The sequence below is a fragment of the Mesoplodon mirus genome (assembly GCF_964341445.2).
Source record: "Mesoplodon mirus genome assembly, chromosome: 11".
Lineage (NCBI taxonomy): Eukaryota > Metazoa > Chordata > Mammalia > Artiodactyla > Ziphiidae > Mesoplodon > Mesoplodon mirus.
The window spans coordinates 80,128,393-80,152,548 of NC_138987.1; the positions used below are offsets into that span (position 1 = coordinate 80,128,393).

At 45.2% G+C, this 24,156-nt stretch overlaps 1 protein-coding gene across 1 annotated transcript; it reads right to left on the reverse strand.

Moving 5' to 3' along the window:
- Nucleotides 1-2,995: 2,995 nt before the first annotated feature.
- KLHL42 (kelch like family member 42) lies at nt 2,996-23,853 on the reverse strand. The gene is made up of 3 exons (XM_082634924.1): nt 22,901-23,853; nt 12,978-13,171; nt 2,996-8,448 (listed from the first exon to the last, which is right to left on the reverse strand). Exons 1-3 carry the CDS (start codon nt 23,770-23,772, stop codon nt 7,997-7,999), a joined length of 1,518 nt encoding a protein of 505 aa, XP_082491050.1. The 5' UTR covers nt 23,773-23,853; the 3' UTR covers nt 2,996-7,996.
- Nucleotides 23,854-24,156: the final 303 nt, after the last annotated feature.

Sequence of the window (24,156 nt, forward strand, 5' to 3'; positions counted from 1 at the left end):
CCTCTTAGTAAGATTGACCCCACTACTTACACAGTAGAGCTTGAATAACTACAAGGCTCAGAAGGAAACAGGAGGGTGATTGTGTCAGAGAGGCAATCACCATGCTTGACAGAGACCCCTGGGCAGGCAACATGATGGGAAACATTCTGAAGCCATGCAACAAGTCCACGAGTATGTGACATCGAAACGCCACTTTACAAAGCTGCCTTTGAAGATTGGTGATTTTCAAGACCCACAACAGAGCAGAAAAGACTTCAGAACAAATAAACATCAGCACTACTAGAAAACACCTATTCACCTCTTGGAAAACAGAGCTGGGAAAAGACACAGACATGCCTTTTCTTTAGGTTTTAGTGGCACAGAATCACTGTGCATGAGTCTGCCCCAGCGCAGAGGCTGGCCATTTACCACCAGCCCAGAGGTGATAGCTAGCATCTCCTCTCCACAACAGGAATTTGTACCAGGGGTACTGGCTACTCTGTTGCAGGACACCTTGGTGTCCCTACCTGAACCCTCACTCAGCAAAGGCACCAACAATCCCGGGAAACACAGGGTGGTCTCTTTTATTCCAGTTCCCTTCATTCCAGCACATCTTCCAAATAAGTGTGGATGTGGAGTTCCTCCCCTGCTTCTTTGGTATAAGCTGTTTTTGAGTAATGGCTTTCCTTATTCAATTTCCACAATAATCCCATAGAGTGGATACTGCTGTTACCCTTCTTTACAGATAAAGCAACTGAGGTCCAGGGAGATGCAGTAACCTGACCAAGGCTATACAGCTAGAAAGTGGCAGGACTGGGAAGCAAACTCAGCCAGTCTTGCTCTGGAGCCCATGCTTTTAACCCTCCTGCCTGCAGCCAGGCAGTCACAGAGGGTAACATAATATGTGCCTTGCAGAACTGCAAGAGCCAGAGTCTGTTTCAGCCAAAGGTGCATGAACAAAACAGTCAGACTGGGTTCTTGGAGCAGGGAAAGAAATCAGGTGGGAATTGTATCCCCAAACGCCTCCTGCCACATAGAGACAACCATTTCCACTGAAGCAGCATTCCCTGGGATGTAGTCTGCAAGGGCAGAACCCTACTAACTCAGGTTGTCCCAAAGCTGAGGAAGAGATTGGAGCCATCAAGCTGAGGTGGTGACAGAAATCACAAAGGCGGGCTCCAAGTTCAAGGAGCTGGGCTCCATTTGATCTGGGCCACTGGCCCACAGAGTTGCCAGAGATCAGATGTACCAGCATCTAACTGGGTTTTTAAAGGGTTTTGTTGCCAAGGAAATGTTTATGGCCTGCAGACAGGGGCCTGGGATTCCACAGCGCCTATAGAGGGTCTCAGGCTTCCTCCCCACAGCTCCCATAACCCTGCCAACAGGAACGTGGCCACCACCTGGGCACACCCATTCACACACGGCCATGGAACACCCTGCTGCAGAGCAGAATCATGGGCTCCCAGATTGCCCAGAACCCCACTCCACCACCAGGGCCCTTGCCAGCCGCTACCTGCAGGAAAATGTATGCTGTTTGGACAAGTGACTGTTGCATGCCACTTTCCCTTCTGCCTTTTCCCAAATGGCAATTTGTGACCTGCAGTGCCTCAGTTTCCTCAACTGTAAAGGGGGGTAATATTCCTATTTACCACATGGGATTGCTGTGAGGATTAAATAAGTTAAATAGAAAAATGCCTAGATTTCCTGGCACAGAGTAAGTGCTCCGTTAGTGTGGGGTGTGTACGAAATAGTTAAGTTCTTCGTTAGTTTATAGACTGCCAGAAATGGGTGGTCACCCATGGGTTTCGGAGGGATGGATAATCCCTGACAACCCTGGACTTGGGACTCAAGTCCCAAGTGAGCTGTGATGTCATCTTTGGATACAGTAGCTGGATCTGATTTTTCATTGTTTCCCTTGAGGAAAAGATGAGTGTGTCTTTGATTTTTAATGGGGTAGTAGTAGTAGTTTAAGTTGGGTCATTCTTAGAATTGTATGTGTAAGAAGGGCATGTGCGTGCACACGTGTTCCCACAGGCGGGGCACTCAAAGGATAGAAGATGGACATCAGCGACTTCCCTGGCGGTCCAGTGGTTAGCACTCTGCATTTCCACTACAGGGGTCCTGGGTTCAATCCCTGGTCAGGGAACTAAGATACTGCTAGCCGTGGGGAGCGGCCAAAAAAAACAAACATGAAGAAGATGGACATCTGTAGGCCATCATCTAGTAACTGAACCCCATTTTGTTTTCTGTTTTGCTTTGTTTTTATAAATTTATGTATTTATTTATTATTTATTGGCTGTGTTGGGTCTTTGTTGCTGCATGTGGGCTTCCTGTAGCTGTGGTGAGCGGGGGCTACTCTTGGTTGTGGTGCGCAGGCTTCTCATTGCGGTGGCTTCTCTTGTTGTGGAGCACAGGCTCTAGGCGGGCGGGCTTCAGTAGTTGCGGCACGCGGGCTCAGTAGTTGTGGCGCACGGGCTTCGTTGCTCCGCGGCATGTGGGATCTTCCCGGACCGAGGCTCGAACCCATGTTCCCTGCGTTGGCAGGTGGATTCTTAACCGCTGCGCCACCAGGGAAGCCTCTGAACCCCATTTTGCGACACTGACCCCCAATTCCTCTCAGCCTCGCAGACAGTGAGCGCCATAACTAACACAATAGAAAAGGAGTTGTGTGTTTCAGTTTTCCTGGAGTAAGGGGCGCTTACAACAGTGGGAAGTGGTAGAAAACATAGATTGTGGAGGGTCACAGCTGCTAAACGGTGAGATTTAGACTTCGTTCTTTTATTCATAATTATAAGGACTCAGAGACCCTCCTCCCCGCTCCCTCTTCTCCCAACACTAGCAGCTCTCGCGAGACGCCCCACGTGACTCCTCCTCCAGCCAAACGCCACCTCTCCAACTGGCTCACGTGTTCGCCTGGCCTTCCAGGCAGTCCGGAGCTCCCACGGCAGGGGCCTGTCTCACGCCTTGTCTGCCTCCTCCCAGCCCTGAGTGCACAGCTCATACTTCAAGGACAACATACACTGATTCAGAACTATTTTATTTGAAGAGATTTTCTTCTGTAGTTCTAAACACAAAGGAATGCTGTTTGAACAAGTGCTTCATAGGCATCATTGTACTGAAATGAATCATGTGATGTGTTTACATTTTAAGCCGCACGTGAAATTGAAGACTCAATACAACCTTTTTAACAAAGAATCAGTCATAACAAAACATAACTATTCATTCTACGGATTATCATTTTGCCTAAAATGACCACTAGATATGAAGACATTGCAGAGACATCTAAAGAGTCCCCATTAAGTATTTTTTTAGAAAAATGACACAAGAATGCAAATGACATTTTCTTTCTCTTTACTAGTAAGAGACTGTGACATCCACTTGACAGAGCACAAGCCAACTCTATCAAGGTCATTTCAGCACCCTGTGCAACTCAAAATTGACCGTCTTTTACATTTAATCTGTCTCCTACAGGAATGGAGAAAAATGGTTACGTCAAGTGCAGAAGTCAGCCTGTGTCAACTGGTATTTTGTATCGTGTTCCTAAGTTAACACCAGAAAATGAAAAATAAATGCTCTCATGTGAATGAAACATACCCTTTGACAGTTATCACAAAGGCAAAACATCAACTGACTTGCAGTCAGGCCTAGTGTCTCAATGTCCATTTCTTTATGAAAACTTTTTATGGAAGTGTGTTAAAGGCATAGGTCCAAACGCACACGTGAACAGCTTCCTTTCTCCCAATACCAGCTTCCCTGGCTTTGCTCCTCCTTTTCATGGGATCAAGCTGCTGAGCTCTCAGCTCCATAAGCTGTGGAGCCTAGTAAGTATTTTAAATAAAGCAGATCTCATACCATTCTTTTCTGAAAAATGAAGTACAGAGAAGACTACGGAAAGTAGTGAGAAAAGAGCATAATGTGAAAAACAGAAACCATAGGATGCAATGTTCAAATCTAGAGAAAAGCTGGTTCATGATGATTGTTAGTCAACCATAAAGTAGGGGACAGATTGGAACCAGGACTGAAGAGGCAGGAAGGCCGGGGAGCCCCAGTGCACCCAACAAAAGTGGGCATCTTCCAGACGAACAGTCTAGTTACGACTATCACGGCCATCATTTTCACAAGGCTGTAAGCTCTTCAAGGCCGGGGATGGTGGCTTACTTATGTCTGTATCCCCACTTCTTAGCACTTTCTTTCACATGATACATATTTAATACATATTTCTGGGAACCAGGGAACTGAGCTGAATCAGCTCACTGCTTTCAAAGCCATCTTGGGCGGTGTCTACTCACGTAATTCATTCACTCCTCTGCCTAAGGCAGGGATGACAAATAGATTTCACCTCACTCTGATGGGACTGGTAGTGGATGCCTGGAAGCATTAATGACACAGATTTTAAAACCAGTTCCTGTCCAGGAGGAGAGGAGTGCTGCTCATTAACAATGCCTCCTTGAAAGAATGGTGACACAGATGTTCTGTATTCCCACCCCTGGTGCAGGAGAAAGGCATCTAACAACTCACCCATATTCCCTTTCTGTTGCTATGCTGTCTCTCGAGTACTCTGCATTAAGCCACTGCTTATTAAATGCTGGTCGACCAGGAAGGCCAAAGCCTTTCCACTTGATTCACCTGTGCAGCCAAACAGGTAGAGTCATGAATTTACCTGGAAATCTGAAAACACGGCATCCACACTGCTCAGTAATGGTTTATTGAAAGAGAACAGGCATTTACTTGATTCCTCTCTCTGTAGAGAAAGAGCTTTGTCCACCTCAGTACAACTTTAATTGATATCTAAGGCATTTGGAATTACTTGGGATTTTGGTTCCAAAAAAATGGCAGAGTGAAATTCTCTTTGGTATTCATGCTTCATCTACATCTACTTGCTTCTTACTAGTATCCATAACCTCCTCAGTACTTCACTGTTAAGATTTAACAAATACGGTTGAAATAGTCAACTCCTACACATTCATCAGAAAAACAAAGGGAGAGGCCTCTGAAACTAAGGGTGCAGAAGAGAAAGCCAGAAAGAATGACAGGAAGAACCAACAACCTTCCTCCAACAAGTCACACTCAGGACTCATTGTGCCATTCAGACCATTCTCAGTGAAATAGGCCGCTTCTGGCAGGGTGGCCACCACTGAGGTCCTCCCAGTAACTCCCCTCCCCACAGAGAGGTCAGCACCCCTCAGAAGCATCTCTGAAAAGAAGGAGAACATGTATAGAGAAAGAGAGGAAACAAAGGGAGACTTTCAAAGCAACATTGCCTTCATCACAGGTACAGCCTTTAGTATAACATTGGCACCAGTGAGAGAACAGGGCTAAATTAAAATTACCCGCAAAATGCCAACACAGCTGATGTGTACAGCAGGAAGGATCATGTCCCAAATCCACAGATCTGTCCTACTGCACTTTCCACTTTGCCTACGTACCACTGGCAGCCCCAAGGAACAGTCTTCTTAGGAGTCTGCGTATCTTAGAGAGAGCTTAATATGCCAGATGCGTGCAAATGCAAACACACACACACACAGAGAGATGCACATACACACACACATCAAACCTGGTTTATAAAAAGAGCTTTGTGGATCAGAGTATGCCTTCACTTGGTCCAAGCATCTAATTGTCAGCATTCGGAAAATGGACCCAAAGAATGTAATGAGGAAGAGAACTGGTTGGCAGGAATAATACTGTATTTTTTACAAAGTGGGTATTTACGAGCTAATCTCCAATTGTTTGTCCAGAATTAATTCAACTGGCTAGAATCTTATGAATATATAAGGTTAAGCCTTAAAGACATTAAGATCTATAGTAACAAAAGTTAATGCTATCTAAAATAAATTAGATTTTTAAATATAATGGTCACTGGAAATTCAATTCTATAATGAATATAAATTAATATAACTCTATTATTAAAGTACCATTTCCAGAAGATTTCAGTTCAGAGTTGTTGGGGTTTTTTTTAAAGAAAAAAAAGGCTAAGAATTTGAGAACAAATGGATCTGGCTTAGAAACCCTTAAATAGTGTTGAAAGGAGAGTGCTGATAAGATTTGGTGACAAGATGCAAAGATCTGTCTCCAGGTCCGCAATAAAGACACCTCATTTTACCTAACAGAAGTATTCCTGAAAAGTTACGCAACTAGAATTTTTACAAGTAGACCCTAATTTTAAATATACCATAATATATGTAAAGGAGGCCACAGCTGCCCGGAAATCCTGTGGTGACTCCTTGGGTAAAGTGAAGCCTGTCAAGGTTACTACCTCCTCTGTGACAACTGCATGGTGAATGCATCCTAGAGGCGCTCAGCACGTGTGCTGAGTGCATGAATTTGCTGCAACAGTTTTTCTTTTTCTACGGGAGTTTCTTAAAGCGAGGCATGCTGAAACTGGAATGTTAGGACAGAAAGATAGGGTCCAGCTCACAGTTTAAACTTATTCCATCACAGAAAATCAGAGAATCTCAGAAAGTGTTTTTCAATGACAATAAAATTTCTTTACGTGCGTGTATACAGGCATATCTTGTTTCATTGTGCTTCACTTGATTGCACTTCGAAGATAATGCGTTTTTTACAAATGGGAGATCTGTGGCAACCCCACCTTGTCAGGTATAAGGGTTGGCATTTTTTAGCAATAGAGCATTTTTAAAGTAAGGTATGTACATTGTTTTTCTAGACGTAGTACTATTGCACACTTAACGGACTACAGTATAGTGTAAATATAACCGTTATACATGCTGGGAAACCCAAAAATTCTTGCAACTTGCTTTACTTGCTTTATTGCAGTGGTCTGGAACTGAACTATCTCCGAGATATGCCTGTATATTTTTAAAGAAATGCTGATCTGTAACTGGCAGAAGATTGTATTCATTTGTTAACTGACTTGCTGTAAACAACTGCTTGAGCTGGGTTCCACTTGATTTAACAACCGAGGCAAGCAGAGCACATTACCAGGTTCCAGAAATCCTACCAGATGCCATTCCATCTCTGTAGGGGCTTCTTCCCCTCTCTCCAGCACAAACGTTTCAAAGCTACCCTCACCTTACCCCACAAAAGCAAAGCATGGATTAAAAAGCCGAGATTAAATTAGAAAGGTGCCTGACCGAAATATAAAGTCACTGTTTCAAACTTAAAAAAAAGAAGTCAAATACAGTCAATAAAAGTAACTCTCAAAGGCATTTTTCCCCCTTATTTGGTGCTTCCTTCCCTTCCCACTTAAATTTAAGACTCGATTTTAAAAACATAGAGATCTGTCCTTTTAAAAGAACAGAATGAAACAATATATCCTCTCTTTGAAGAAATACAGAACGCCTAGCAATATGACCTATCTGACCACATAAATCTGCAATCTGCTACATAAATGAAATAAGAGGTTATACCTTCCTATTTACTCAGCATTTGTAACTGGAAAAATAGCTGAGAATGTTTTTATGCAGGTTTGGGGGAGGACTGGGTGCTGGGTTCCACTGGTGTAAGTTTCCTGGAAAGTCGTGTGCAAATAAAATATACGAACATAGAACCTATTTTAAACACACTGCAATACATGTGGGTGTGACCGGGGGAGAAAGACAGTGTTAATACGTTTGTCAAGTAAATTAATAACCAAAAAAATAATCTCTCACTTAAGGTATCAATGATATTCCAAGTGACCTAAATAAAACTGATTTTAAGATCATCTTTTCCATTCATGCCAATTATTGACTTTGGCCCTTTACCAAGCAGGCACGATGAATCTCCTTTTTGAGGATCAGTTTCAGTCACTGGCCCAAGGGTATCACATTTGTATGAAAACGTTATCATGGATTTGCTCCCATAATTTAAAAATCAATAATTAAAAAAATAATAAAGTTGGTCTCTTTTTTCCACAAGTTTTCAAGTAATTAGTTCAAGTAAGCGTATTTACAGCTTTTGTATAAATGGCCTAAAACCCACATTTTCCCTTTAAAAATCAGTCTCTCTCGAAATTGGACATTGTTTTTTTGTTTTTTGGTCTTGAACCAGGTTTCTTTTAAATACTAAGTCAATTCGGTCATGTCTCTGCTTTAGTGGGCAGATAAAGTGAGGAGACCAGCAAGTTGTGTCCAAAGGCTGGGAAACGCCTAAAGGCTTCCCAGCTATCCGAAAAGATGTTGTACTTGAGGAAGACTCGGTGTTCCAAGCTGGTGGACAGGGTCACGTCTCTGCTCATGATGTAGATGCCGTCATTGTGAAGCGCGCACGTCAAGTTGAGGCCCGACTTGGACGTGTTCTCCTTGAGGTAGAGCCACTGGCGGGTGACAGTGTTGTAGGACTGCACGGTGAGCATGTCCTCGCTCTGGCTGCCCCTCCGGGTGGGCCCCAGCTCGTGGAGACAGCCCCCCACGATGTAGATGGTCTCCTCCACGGACACCATCTGCTGCTTGCGGATGTGGACGTCGCACGTTTCAAAGAGCGTCCAGGTGTCAGCGGAGGGGCAGTACTGCAAGATGTTCAGGTTCCGGTCTGAAAGGCAGGAAGAAGCCGCATGATGACACAGCGACCGGGAGCAAGGCCGGCTGCCTGGGCTGGACATACACGCCTACCTCCACCTGAGTGACTGGCTACCACAGAGGCAAAACTATTTCAGGAGAGCCGAGGTTGGGGAAATAGTTTTCGAAATGGCTGGGAGGAGATCCGTGCAGAATCATCCCCACTGGCCTGCCGTTCAGGTACGTCCCCTGCCTGGGAGGCTGTCAGAGTCGGTCAGGCCAGGCCAGGGAGATGAGCCGCTGGGACGGAGCGTCCCCTCCTCCCTGGGACCCTTGCACCTTTGAGAACCACCAGGCCAGCGTACAAAGAATCCGAGCCTCAGAATCCTCATCAGTATCTACAGAATGACTCATTGCTTAACGCAGACGACAGGCAGAGCCCCAAGAGGATCTATCCTTGACGACAGATTCTACAAAACAAGCCAAGCGAGCCGAGCAGGATCTCTGGAGCTGTCTAAAAGGAAAGGGCGCAGAGCTGCAAGTCAGGAGAGATGCAAGAAAATCTCACCTCTGACCTTCAAGCCACAGAATCACTGGCAATTCTGTTTCCCAACTGTAACACCAGAGACACACTGGCAAAGGCCGTTCCCCCTTCCCCACCCGTTTCACAAGAGATGGTTAATTATTGTGTGGATAAAATCGGATGGTAGATGAAAGACTACCCTGACATCATTTTGAATAGCTTTTTCAAGGAAAAATATTGCCTACTCTCTTTTTGAAAAATGCTTGTGAAATTTAAAATATCTAGCTTCATTTTTCTTTTTTTTATTGTTCCTTTTGGTTTTTTTCTCCTTTTCTCCTCAAGGAAAGAATAAATGGAATATTTTAGACTGAGAAAAAAAATTAAAAATGCTCTGAATTGGGGCTTCCCTGGTGGCGCAGTGGTTGAGAGTCCACCTGCCGATGCAGGGGACACGGGTTCGTGCCCCGGTCCAGGAAGATCCCACGTGCCGCGGAGCAGCTAGGCCCGTGAGCCATGGCCACTGGGCCTGTGCGTCCAGAGCCTGTGCTCTGCAACGAGAGAGGCCACAACAGTGAGAGGCCCGTGTACAGCAAAAAAAAAAAAAAAAAAAAAAAAAAAATGCTCTGAATTAGCCAAAATAATGAACTTTCTGTTTGTTGTTGTTTTTTAAACAACAAAATCAGTGTAAGAGACAGCCCAGCTTGGGAACTGATGTCCAACTAAAGCGCACAGCCTTTGGATGGCTGCAGAAGCTGGGAGGAGTACTTCCTCCTGAGACAGAAGGATCCACCCACAGTGGGCAGTAATTAGAGCTCCACTGTGCTCTCTGCTACCAAGTCAAGTGTCTCCTAAGAGGGCACAGAGGGAAGGGAAAGGAGCCCAGATCCTGTGTGTGCAGCCGTCCGGAGCCTGCAGAAATGTCAAAACTGTTACAGCTTCTGTTTTCCACCAAGACTATGACCTCCCGCTCTTTCTTTCCTTTGTAGCCATTGTGACACAGCTCATCCTAGGAGTCAGCCCTAGGGAGTTTGGTTACTAATCTATCCAACTAGTGCTCCTTAGCAACCTGGCTCCCCACCCCACGAATAAAGGACTTATTCTAGCAAAGCTTCAATGTATTTATTTCTCAGGTCCGGGTCTGAAGGTCCTTCCAGGTCTTCTGTAAATGTTTTCTCTCCTCACCCAACAAGGGCTCAGACCATGATGAGGTCGTTTGAGTTGGCAGAAAGATCTTTCTGCTTTTACATTTAGAGTCAATTCTGACATTTAACAAATCACCTTTCTTCCCTTTAGTGGTTACTACTACTTTCTATCGAATTTCATTTCTTCAGTGCCGGCCAAAGAATTAAAATAATCAAACAGCTATCATAAAAATCACAAACTATTCCTTACTAAATTTTAAAAGTCTCACCTAATGTAAGAAGTAGGCAGGCTACGAAGCCAACTTTAAGTCCTGAATTTTTTTTTTCATGACGATTATGACTTCTTGTTTTAAAGACAAGGAACTATTAGGAAGTGCTGGGCAGAGCCCAAGCAGAGGAGGAGGGGGGCTTCAGAGGACAAGGAACTGCCCTGCCCTCCCATCGTAGAAAACTCGTTTTCGGTCCTTACACAAACAGTCATCCATCCGCATCACCTAACCATCCCATCGTGGGGATTTGGCTCGGGGAAGCCGGGACAGGAATCACAGTGGGTGGCCCAAGTGAAGAAGGCACATTAGTAGTGGCTTGTGAAACTGGAAAACACACAAGCAAGGGTTTTCCAGGTCAAATCTAAAGAACGTTTGCTCAGCCAGGGTCATGGAAAAACTAGGAAATCTACCAGCTGCATAGTCTTCAGGTTACAGGGCTGCCTGTCAGTGCTTCCCAGCTCCTGGTTAGAAGAGAAGCCAAGGGATATTGTGTGCATTGGGTCAGCCCACAGGGCACATTCTGTGTCACAAAATCTAGGGAGGAGTCAGAATTCTTAGAAATGTGCAAAAGTAAATAACTGTATTTACTTTCCTAGGAGAGAAGACACACAGATACACATAGAGGTACATATGCATGCACAGGAATTCTCCCGGGTCTATGGTTTAGTTAAGTCTATAAAGTTGACCACTGTAACCTGAACACCAACGTTGAAGATGAAAGAAATGACTGCTAGGTCTCATTTTCTTTCAATTACCCGTAAAGGAAAAGCTGGCAATTATCTTATCATCAGTGGAGAGTCACTAGGGACAAGTAATGAAAACTTGGAGTGAAAAAGAAAAAACCTCACCGTTCTCCTCCTCCCATGTCACCACTGCCTCTTCTTAAATGCATAAATAAACATACCACCTGTAGAAAGCTGAATGGTGACTCCTTGAAACATATGTTCATCTTCTAACCCCCAGAATCTTTGAATGTGACGTTTTTCGGAAAAAGCGTCTTTGCAGATGTAATTTAGTTAAGAATCTCAAGACGAGGTCATCCTGGATTACCCAGCTGGGCTCTAAATCCAATGAGATGCATGTCTTTATAAGAGACAGAAGAGGAAGACAAGGATACACACAGAGGAGACAGAGACAGGGATTGGAATCATGCAGCCTCTAGCCAAGGAACACCTGGCGCCACCAGAGCCGGGAAGAGGCAAGGAAGGTTTCTGCCCTAGAGCCTTCAGGGGGAGCGTGATCCTCCTGGCACCCTGACTTCAGACTCCTGGTCTCCAGAACCGTGAGAGGATACATTTCTGTTGCTTTAGGCCACCAAGTTTGTGGTCATTTGTTAAGTAAGTCAGCCACAGGAAACTAAAACACCGCCTACCACCCTCCCCACCAATCAACTGTTTAGAGGTACTCTAAGAAGTGTTCATCAAAATCTTTTGCTGTCACCAAAAAAAAAAAAAAAAAAAAAAGTAAATCAGATGCTCATAAAATACCTTACATTTAACTTCTTTCTCAAACATATATCCCCAAAACAAGACACATCTGGTTATGTTGAAAAGAATTTTTGGCACCTACTTCATATTATTATTACGTGGATTTCTGTTCTTTGCAAAGTTATAAATGGTCACATGCAGCTTCCTGGGGCCATCAGCAGCACGCCTGTTATCAGCCAGGGCTGGAGAGCTCTGTCCTGCCCATATCACACCATACAGAGGTGATAGGTTATTTTACTATGTCAAATATAATGGTAACTCTACTACTTCAATGTGGCTAAGAGTCCAGTTATGCCTTTTCTAAAAGTTCTGGGCATTATACAGTCAGACCAAAAGAAGAAATAAACTGTCTTGGCCATGAGATAACTTGGAAACAACTGCTTTAAGGGAAGGAAAGAGATAACAGGAAAGACACACCTCTTCCTGGTGGTCCACCATTGCCTTTCTTACGGTTAATAATAGAAAACCAAGTAACAGAAAACCAAGCTGTGAGATGCTTCCTACCAAGACCAGCAGTATAAAGCCTCTGGAGAAACTTTTTATTTCCACATCATTAACTATAAAATGCCCACCCACAAAAGTGAAAAACACATATGTACGGTTTAATAAACAGCACAACCCCTTCCCATCACTGGTCAGGAAAGAATTCTCTTCATGTACTTGCTCCTTCTATGATATGGGAACAACCACCCGGAGCTGAATTTCTGGAATCTGTATCTGATATGCTTGTGCCCAAACACAAGGGAGAAAGTGAAAACAAAGATCTGCAAGAATGCTGTGGCACTAAATTCCATAGTGTTGGACGGGGCGGATTCAGTGTGCGTTTGGGATAAGGATGGGAGTTACCCAGCCAAGTCACAGGATGGCGGACCACAAGGTGGGGTTTCCAAAGCAGGAAGAAAATACATTTTGTTCACAGCTCCCCCTCCCCCTTTCAATTTTCACGCTCACACAAAGGCATCAAAGGCCCCTCCTGTCCAAACTGCCCCTGTCATACAGGATGCTCTTTTTTCCAGATACGTAAATATATACTATGTAATACATAAAATCACACTAGAGGGTTTCCTCCAGCCCCTGCTGCCCTTTCCCAGGCTGCCAAAGCTCACGTGTAGGAGGACCACCTACTAGGCCCCTTTACTTACCTCTCGTCGTATATCCTCCAATGACGTAAATCTTCCCCTTACACTCACACGCAGAAAACTCAGCCAGAGGGTTTGGTAAGGGTGCCACGAAATTCCAGGCATCCTGCTCAGGGCTGTAACATTCAACGTTAGAAACGGCCTGCCCACCAATGGCATAGAGTTTTGAATTAACAGCCACGAGTTTGAAGTTAGACCTGAAAGAGAGACACAAAGGCCCACAAAGTCAGTTCTTTTGATCATTCAGAAGACTGGGACTTCCCTGGTGGTCCAGTGGTAAAGAATCCACCTTACAACGTGGGGGACGCAGGTTCGATCCCTGGTCAGGGAACTAAGATCCCACAGGCCTCGGGGCAACTAAGCCCGTGCGCCACAACTACGGAGTTCACACACCTCAACGAGAGAGCCCGCATGCCACGAACTACAGAGCCCACGTGCCCTGGAACCCGCGCGCCACAACTAGAGAGAGAAAACCCACGCGCCACTAGAGAGAAGCCCACGCACCCACAACGAAGAGTCCGCGTGCCGCAACGAAGACCCGACGCAGCCAAAAACGTAAAATAAATAAATAAATGATAATTTTTAAAAAAGAAGTAAGACAAAAGGGACTTTCCCAGTCCAGTGGTTAAGACTCCACACTTCCAATGGAGTGGGCAAGGGTTTGATCCCTGATTGGGGAACTAAGATACCACAAGCTGCACGGTGCAGCCAAAAATAAAATGTACAGCTTTTGAAAGCAAAAAATTAAGACAATATACACAAGAAAAAAGAAGTAAGACAATGGCATGATCTGCTAAAGCAGGGTGAGGAATCTGCTGGATATTTGAAGGAAATGAGCTCTCCAATTTGGGTGCTATTCTGCCTGGGGACAAAGGAATGACTGAACGGCATCTCAAATTTCACTCTTGTCCTCAAGAATGCACAAGTTTGGTGCATTCTCCAAACTTTAGCTATTGAAGATAAGCAATTCAATATAATAAGGGCTAATCTTGCTCTGCTTAAACCAAGAACCACTTTGTATATGCTAAACTCAATACCTCTATACTTCAATAAAAACAAATTTAAAAATATAATTCAATAAAAAATAGAAAAAACCCACAACATTGTAAATCAACTATACTTCAATAATAAATAAAATAAACTCAATCCCTCTTTCAAGAGTGGGAGCAAGTACCCACCCCATTCCCTTGCCTCTCTCTATTCCCAGTGGGTAGGCTCCATCCTAGGTACACACCAGTGCTGCCTACACAGACAAGCACATGCAAAGGTTGTTTGCTACAGGGTGGTCCAGACACCCCTTTGCCATGAGTTCACCTAAGCAGATCACTCACCCACCCTCCTCGATATGAGGGCAGCTTCTATATTGCTTCACAACATATAAGGTAGGGGGAGGTAAGCACTGAACTAATTAAAACTATTTTGAGGGCTTCCCTGGTGGCGCAGTGGTTGAGAGTCCGCCTGCCGATGCAAGGGACACGGGTTCGTGCCCCGGTCCGGGAAGATCCCACATGCTGCGGAGCGGCTGGGCCCGTGAGCCATGGCCGCTGAGCCTGCGCGTCCGGAGCCTGTGCTCCGCAACGGGAGAGGCCACAACAGTGAGAGGCCCGCGTACCGCAAAAAAAAAAAAAAAAAACTCTTTTGATCTGGCATTCTTAGGGTATTCACACATGTTAACTCAACAAATATCTCTATCAACAAATGATCACCTATAACAAGAGTAAATAATTTTAAAAAGAGAAACGCATTGGTTTTAAGGGCCATATTCAGTCATACAATTAAACTCTGCTTATCGGCTTCGGATACTAAATAAAAGCCTCATGACTTTTGAATTGAAAAGAAACACATTAATTTCTTTCAATGTAGTACATAAAGATTAACGGACTCTTTGAAGGCCAGGAAGGATATAAGCATTTGGAAGTGCCGGGTCAGCCGACTGTGCTACGTGCAACCATCTCAAGTGTACAGTAATACGAGCAGCAGCACAAAGCAGGAGACCTGCTTCCAGACCCGCTCTGCTGATAACCCGCTATCTGACCTTTGTCTCTAGCGTGGGGACCATGCCCATCACAGGGTGGTCGCGACAATTACACCACACAGCTTATCAGAAAGTACTACCCAGAGAAAAGATACCATCACTAAAATTTCTCAGTTTTCTAGTGTTTGAAATAAAGAAGGTAGAGCCGGTGCATTTAGAGGCCTCATCTAACGCCAACACAATGAGTTCTTCAAGAGTAACAACATCCTAAGGAAGAATGGGGGGTAGCGGCTCCAAATGGAAAAAGCATGTAAGAGGGTAGAGGAAAAAGCAGCAGTGAACAGGCAGCCATGCCTGATCTCCTGACAGGTGTTTAATAAACAATGGTGCATTATGATCTAGAACATATGTGAGTAATCGTCACCTACTAAAAAGTTAAGATTCTTTTCAGAGGTCCCTGTAATGTTTACATTACGTTAAAAAGGAGTTTTAGCTTAGTTTTGGTTTTCAAATCAGAGAGTAAATAGGGCATTCTTCATCAAGAACCTCATACTGTCCACTGAACTCAGCCAGCCACTCCGTTTTTCACGCCAATAGACTTCACCGGGGTGGCAGTTACTGGGGGGTCCTTGGTTCATGTTGCTTATCTTTCCTGCTGCCAATGGTCCTTAAAATCTGACCATGATGCCCTCTCTGTGTGTGCAAATCTGGGGATCCGAAGGAAATAAAGCTTAAAATTTGACCAGCCCACAACCTGTGTTTGCTTCCCAAAGGTACACAGATAGTAAATTTTGTAAGATCAAAACAGTTCTTGATATTCCTCCAGCATAATCATTTGTCCTAAGCAATATGTAAGGGGCTTCTTTCTGAGGCTGAACAAATAGGCAGTTGAAAGTAAACAACTCAGTCTCTCCAGACCCCAACATGCTCAAATTCACTTGAAAAGAGAAACACTTCTCCAACGTTGAATTTGTTTTATGATGCAATTGCCTCCCCAAAACAGGCCACTTGATGAAGAGGCACACTGCCAAGGATTATGAACCCAGGCTCGTACAGGGACGTCTCAGCTCCCCCACTCAACAGCTCTGTGAGCTGGAACAAGTCACTAAATCTCAGTTGATCTGAGTCTCAGTAGGGAAAAGAAATGTACGTTGTAAGAGTTGAAAAGGGTAACTTGCAGAAAGAGGTCACCAGAGGGAATGCTGGCCTGCATGTCACTGCCTACGTTTCTTAACCTCAGGAGGATGGGTTTCTCATTTGCCAACTGCAATAGTCACTGGCTGTAATGGACAAAGTGCTGGGCTTCTGTACAAAGTGCTCTCGCTTCCATAAATTCTTGCCTTTGCCCATTTTCTGAAAATAACTTTTCTACTCTTCACATTCTGAAGGGTAAAGCTATGAATCCAAGCTATCACTTATTTTTAAAAAGTATCACCTCTACAGTGCTTTCGGTTTTTTTTTTATAAATTTATTTATTTATTTTTGGCTGCGTTGGGTCTTCGTTACTACACGCGGGCTTTCTCTAGTTGCGGTGAGCGGGGGCTACTCTTCTCATTGCAGTGGCTTCTCTTGCTGTGGAGCACGGCGTGCGGGCTTCAGTAGTTGTGGCACACAGGCTCAGTAGTTGTGGCGCACGGGCTTAGTTGCTCCACGGCACGTGGGATCTTCCCGGACCAGGGCTCGAACCATGTCCCCTGCATTGGCAGGCGAATTCTTAACCATTGCGCCACCAGGGAAGTCCCTACAGTGTTTTCTTAATATTGATCCCTGACATACTCCATTCAGGAGGCAAAAAGAATTTTAAATCAAATAACGATTTGTTGTAGCTACATACTTGACTTACAGTAAATAGAAATGAAAGTGAGAAGACTGAGATGACGATCTAATTTCTACTTCACTTAGAAGAAATAAAAAGCTTTTGAAATCCTTAAAAGCTGAGTAACACGAACCAAGCCAACCACCAGCACACAGGTATCAAAGACTAACAAGAGCTATTATAACCATCGGAAGGGCAGGACGATTCGGGGTCTGAGTGGCTTAGAGTGCGGGCCCTGTGATATGTGCAAGTTAATGAAACTCACTGAGCCTCAGTTTCCCCTTTGGGAAAATGTGGCCAATAATAATGCCTGTCTCAGAGAGCAGGACATAGGGAGGACATCTAAAGGAGTGACCATGACATGCAGCCCTGAGTGAGAGCTCAAGAAATGTAAACCACTGTTAGGATTTGTTGCTTAGAAAAGTTGTTACCATTAGGGTAAAACTCAGAATAAAAGGCAAGCTCCTGGGCTTCCCTGATGGCGCAGTGGTTGAGAGTCCGCCTGCCGATGCGGGGGACACGGGTTCATGCCCCGGTCCGGGAGGATCCCACATGCCACGGAGTGGCTGGGCCCATGAGCCACAACTACTGAGCCTGCGCGTCCGGAGCCTGTGCTCCGCAGCGGGAGAGGCCACGACAGTGAGAGGCCCGCGTACCACAAAAAAAAAAAGTCATGGTTGCTCCCTACTACCTACCACCTCTGAGCAAACCTAATGCACAAAGCAGTTTAAAGTGCTGGCCAAAATTATACTGGGGGGAGGTGAACAGACATAGAGTTTACTTCATACTATCCTTGTGCTCCACTGCACTTCACCACAGAGGACAAAATCTCTTGAAGGTTTCATGACTCTAGAAATGCTCTAAAATACTAAACTCTGGCTCAGAGGAAAGGGGACAGTCAAAGCTGACAACTGTAATTCCTTCTCTGCCAGGAGACTTGTTAGGTTTCTCTCCCAACGTTGCTGTGTTCACACAGAAAACAGGATGGCACAACCCGACTCCGATTTCAGAGCAAGGGTGCAAGGCAACAGAAGATACTAGAGATAACTCTAGAAATAGAGAAATCAATGAACTGATGGCTGCAACAGTGCCAGTCCCTGAAAGTTATTGCTAATGAACGTGAGGAAGGGAAGCAAGCCATTCTGGGGGCACAGAAGCCTTTACACGTAAAAAGTTACGTCCTGACAACTCCTGAGATCAAATTCACGTTCAGACCACCGGGCAGTGCTGTGTACTTGGACTTCAAAGCAGCCTCTCCAACAATGCTGTGTACTCACACTGCTGTTGTCAAGTAGTGAGCACAGCACGAAACGTTTCTTTGTGTTTTTGGTTTGTTTTTGTTTTCGCACCATTTTCTCCAGGGTGCAAAGGGCTTTATAAAATCTCCCAGTCCCAGGGTTCCCGCCTATCTCTTGTTATTTAAGATTCTGGGATCACTGCACTGTTCAGTCCCTGGGGAAAGCGAGCTGCTCTGCCTTTGACCTCTTTGTCAACCATCCGAATACATCGCAAAGGCAGTGAATCGAGGTAGATGTGAAATGCTGTGTAACCAGAGGCCTAAAGGTGCCCTTTGTACTCAAGGTTCTAAGTTTCCTCCAGTGTTTTCGGAACCTGTGTTGAACGCATTATCCAAGGATAATCCCACTCTAGGCTTCATTTTTATTTGTCTCCTCATCCAAAGTCAACTATAAACTCCTTCTGGGCAGGAGCCATATCATCTTTGTTGTTTATTCAGTAGTGACTAGAATAATGCTGGCACAGAGGCTGAGGTGAGGCTGAGGCACACACAATGAAATTCTGAAAAGCAATGCAGTAGCATGAAATATCTGTGCTCCACTTCTTGGAAGAAAATCATTTTTAAAAGGAAAAGTTAAAGGTCTGCATGAAGATGGTCACTGTCAGTCATTAAGCCAAAACTTATAAACTCTCTAAACGATTATATCTAGTCAACGGATATTTACATTTCGGTTACTCTACTTTTAACACACCTTGAGCAATTTACTTTCTGTGCCTCAGTCTCTGCCTCTGTAAAATGGGAACCTGCCTAATATAATCCTTGTGAAGAATAAGTGAGAGGATACATGCAAAGCAGTAGGAACAGTACCTAGTACAGAGCAAATGCTTAATTAAATGTTACTATTATTTTTCAGCTATTCTAAATAACTATAATGACTGTTACAAGATAAAAATATTCACTGTAATGTTACATTTTAAAAGAACAAAACGTATATATATATATATATATATATACATGTTCACTTTTATTACAATAATGTAAAATATATTCCACAATTCAAAAAAGCCAAGCATTTTTAAGCATCCCTTATTTATTGGACACCATGTTAGCAGTATGAATATACATAAGCATTGAATAAGCAATAGGCCCCAACTGGAAGGGAGAGAAACAAACATAAACAGAAGATTTCAATTCAAGGTGAGGAGTGTGCTAGAAAAGCATGAAGTTTGATCATTTAGCCCAACTGAGGGTTCAGGAAGGGACTCCTGGTTGAGACCATGTCAGATCTGAGTCAAAGTATGAAGGAGATAAAGAAGGGTACAAATTCCGATATGGAACCCAATTTTAAAAAATATAATGAAAAAAAGTGTAGGGAGAAAAAAGAATAATAACTAGAAAATACCTAAGAATAATTCTAACAAAAAATACACAGACCATGCAAAGGTAATAAAAGAAACCTTTTCTGATGGACCAAAAGACCCAAATAAATACATGGAAAAAAAAGCCATTTTTCCAGCTACAAAGTATCAGAAATCTGTGAATCCTCCTCCATATTAACCTATGATGCAATGTAATTCCAGTCAAAATTCCACCAGGACTTGACAAGGTGATTCTAAAGTATATCTGAAGGAGAAAATGTATGAAGAATAACCAAGAGAATTAAAATAAAACAAAACAGAACAAATGGGTGTCTGTTCTACCAGACAAGATTCCCAAGCTACAAAAATTTAAAAATGTGTCATTGGTATTGGAATGGCCAATCTACCAATTTGAAAGCAGGAAAATTAGCATAGGATAATTGATTTAGCAAATCACAGTGAAGAATTAAGGCTATTGGGACATTCAGAGAACATGTTATAACCTTATAGTATGCCTTATATGAGAATAAATCCCAAGCAGATTCAGATGTCAAGGTAAAGTGGCAAAACTATAAAAGTAATAGAGCACGAGATAGATGAGTATTTATTAGTCTTGGCTTGTAGAAGCCTTTCATATGCAAGATAAAAAGCTCATAGGACCCACGTGACCAATCTGACTACAAAATATTTAAAATCTCTTCCTATTAGAATACCCTATAAACCTGAAGTCCAAAACTGGAGGCTCACAAGGCTAGTTGTTGCCTACACTTTGTTTTGTCTACAAGGTTTGTGTTGTCGTTGACTTGTTTGCTTTTTAAATGGAGTAAGTTGCCAACATTTAAAAATCAGGATATCTGGAGGTCTGGCAACACCATTCCTCACGCCTTTGCGGCAGTAACCAGCTGTGGCCAAGAGGTGGAGCCCTCTTGCGGGGGGTCAGTAGCTCTCTGGTTCATCATAACTCTCACCCACCCCTCTACTCACTGACTTTACCTGCCTGGTCACTTAAGGCATTTCCCTTTTGAGCCTTCTGATAAAGTAAAGGCAGGGGAAAAACATGTGCAACATTACCTAAGAGACGAGAGACTAATATCTATATACATGAAGAGAACTTCTAAAATGAATACGAAAAAGATAAGCCAATTTTTTAAAAACCGGCAAAGGCCATTTATAAAAGATATACAAATGGCCAATAAACATATGAAACAATTTCTCTTCCAAGCAGAGACATTCACACCAGTGTTTTTGCCTACTAGATTGGTAAAAATTTAAAAATGATGATAATGTCTTATCTTCGAAAGAGTATAGCGAACTGGCAAGCTCAAACGCTGTTGACAGGAGAGGGAACTAGAACAATCCTTTGATGGGCGATTTGGCAGGAGCTACCAAAGTTTTAAATGCATGTACCCTCTGCCCCACCTATCCAGGGATTCTAGGCATTTGCCATATAGAACTAACTCACACATGCCTACTAAGCTAGGCACACGTATACCAAGATGTTCAACACGGCATTGTTTATTAATGGCAAATGGAAACGACCTAAATGGTCACGAATAAGGGAAGAACTAATTACAGTACTGTGCATCCATAGGCTGGAACACTGCACAGCCGTTAACAAGAGTGAGGGGGATCTACATTTGCTGATATAGAAAAAACTCTCAGAGTGGAAATATCAAGGGCCATAATAATCAGCATAAGCTCATCAATTTTAGAGTAAAAATATGTATAAGATGCACAGACACCCCAACATGTATATACATACATGTATACATTTTTCCCTTTTAACCACTATCACCATATACATAAATATACCTTTATAATGTATAAATATAAATGTTTGTATACTTATATAACTATGTCTACAGATAGACATATTTTTTTACTCCATGGTTTTTCATGTCGTTTACAATTTTTCTAAGCATGTATTCATGCATTACTCAAATACTTTTTTTTCCCCCCTAAAGAGGACAGTAAGGGCATTCCTGGGGGCGGGGGGAAAGGACTGCCAAGGATTTGTGGAGAAAAGAGAATCCCATGAGGTGCCGTGTTGGAGTTGTGGAGCTAGGGGTGGCGTGTTGAGCACCCAATGTACAGCAGGAGACACATGTGTAGAGGTGACAACCTTCTGGGCCTTGTACCCCTAATCTGAGCACCACCCATCACCACTGCATGTTCCTTTGTTGCTTCAACTAAAGCTCTTAGAATCTGTTTAAAAATAACACTCTGATATCAAATTTTGAATACATCATCCCAATGGTGTAAATAATGCACTAAAGAAGGGCTGGAAGAAAATAAGCCAACCTGTAGATGGTTATCACCTCCAGAACAGAGGGAGTGGGAGTGAGAGTCTTTCTGCTTCTTCATTCTTTGACATTTTCCCAGTTTTCTAGAATAACTATGTATTTTTTATCAGCCGAAAAAAACACCTTCCAAATTGAATTCTATATTATAGTAGAAATAACGCCAGTGGACCCTCCCCGACTTAGGCTGGGGGGAGGGAACCCTGAGTCAAGTAAATATGTGTAATGACCTTCCCATTCCTGTTAAGAGTTTTTGGGGGGGTTTTTTGCCTCGCTGTGAGTCCCCCAACTCCTCGTTCCACACTTCAGAGCAGGAACCATGGTGGGGCTTGAGATGGGTACAGGTGGACAAGAAGAAAAGGTATTCCTGTCCTTTTTTCGGTTACACTGATTCTTCTTCCCACTTCTGAATGGCTCTGGGCCATCTTGGGCCCTATCATCTTTTTTTCCCCTACCACTTCTTCCCATAATGCTCTTTGCTCTTGTTTTCCAATACTTTTCCTGGTTCTGTTCTCTCCTCCTCCCCCCAATCTCCTCCTTTTCTCTGCCTTTCTTCAAGTCACCCAAGTGCATGGTGGGAGGGATTTGCAGGATGGGAAGGGAGAAGGCTGGCATGGATGGTAATGTTCTAATTCTGCAGGTGACCAATGTCAGGCTCAAGTCTTGGGTCCATAATGAAGACTGTCTGGGAAGAAAAGTGATATGCAAGAGAGAGGACAAAAAGTAAGAAAGGTAATCCTGTATAGCTAATATGAACACAAGTCCAATGATTATTTTCCGATCATAGACTGGTGCCTCAGTACGGAAAGCTTCAAAGTCATTAACAACAAGATCCTCCAAAGTCAGTGTACTGCCCGTGTGTCATTATAATCAGGATTAGTTCCTAAAAAACAAAAAAAGGTAAAAATACAAGCAAAATTAAAGAGAGCTTTCTTTGAAAGTATCCTTCTAGGAAACCACAGACATCTTTTTTTTTCCACTGAGACGCCAAAAAAAGGTAATTTGTCTAACGGCGCAATACCTGCAAGGAAACTACTCAGCTAGTTGACCTCACTAGGGCCTCTGCTTCCTAGCAAGTTCTTAGTTCATCGGGAACTTTGCCAGAGTCAAGGCCAGCAACACTCCCGAGGATGTCATTCCCACCTCAGCACAACCTCCTGTGACTGCCCAGTAAACACGCGGGAACGGACTCCCGAACAGGTGGATGCATGGGAAAGCAGCAGAGCGGCTGGGTGCTTACCTCTTCTGGTTCATGGAGGCCACCTGGAGCCACTCGTTGGTGCTGGGGTTATAGGAATGCGCCGCGGAGATCTCCTGGCTGGTGATCCTGTAGCCGCCCACGATGAAGAGGTAGTTGTCCAGGATGGCGGACCCGTACCCCCTGACATTCACCAGGTCGGGAGGAAGGTTGTTGGCCAGCGGGAACCAGCGCTCAGTCATCTCCTCGTACCTGAGCATGGACGGGGGCTCCCCTTGGTAGGGGTGAGGGGCCAGGGGTCCCCCCAGGAAATCCCCCAGCGCCACGAGGACAGGAGTCCCGGTCATCCGGGCCTCTCTCAGCCTCTGCTTCAGGCTGACATCCCCGGGGGCTTGAGGAGACGAGCCCAGGAGGTGGAACTGGGGCTTGCACAGCACCTCGTGGAAGTGGAAGGCCATGAAGCGCAGGCAGGCCTCCTGCAGGTCGGGCAGCCCGTACACCTGCGCCAGGCGGTACAGCTCCAGGCAGTTGGTGAGCCGCACCTGGGACAGCAGCAGCTGCAGCAGGGACGTGACCTGCAGGAACGAGGCGGCCTCCACCAGCTCGGACAGTAGGCTCACCTCGTCCATGTCCTCCTCCTCCTCCCCGACACCGCCCGGCTCCCCGCGCCGGCCCAGGAGCCAGCCTTCGCGGGCGCCGCCGGCGTTGATAAAGTCCAGCACCAGGCGCAGGCCCGGGGCGCTGAGGCCGCGCAGCTGCTGCACCTCGGGGCCGCCGGCCTCCGGGCTCCGGGCCTCGCGCATGCCGGAGCGGTAGAGGGCACGGAAGTAGTCGCTCTGCTCGATGAGCTTCCTCTTGCTCACCGGGTAGCAGCGGTCCTCCAGGCGGATCTGCACCATCTCCTCGGCCGACATGGCCGGGGGCCCGGGGGCGGCCGGGGCTCCCGCCAGCTCTGAGCGCCCGCCTCCCGCCCCCGTGCGCTCGCCGGGTTCCGGGGCGGCCGCCGAGCGCGGGCACCGGGAGGAGGCGGCGGAGGCGGAGGCGGAGGCGGCGGAGGTGGAGGTGGAGGCGGAGGCGGAGGCGGCGGCGGCGCAGGGCCGCCCGCGCCCGCCCGCGCCCGCCCAGCCTCTCCGGGCCAAGGCGGCCCCTCCTCCCGGTCCCGGGGGCGGCGGCTCGCCCTCGCCCCCCGGGACCGGCGGCCCAGCCCCTCTGGCCTCCGTCCGCGCCAGAAAAGGCCCGGGCGGCGACCGCTCCCCGCTTGGATCGTGCCGGGCCGTCGGCCGGGAGGGGATCCCAGC

Coding starts and splice junctions, on each gene's coding strand:
- KLHL42 (XM_082634924.1), bottom strand. CDS start 23,772: ATGTCGGCCGAGGAGATGGTGCAGATCCGCCTGGAGGACCGCTGCTAC. Junction 13,172..22,900: donor GCCTCCATGAACCAGAAGAG/GTAAGCACCCAG, acceptor TCTCTCTTTCAG/GTCTAACTTCAAACTCGTGG. Junction 8,449..12,977: donor TGGAGGATATACGACGAGAG/GTAAGTAAAGGG, acceptor CCTGCCTTTCAG/ACCGGAACCTGAACATCTTG.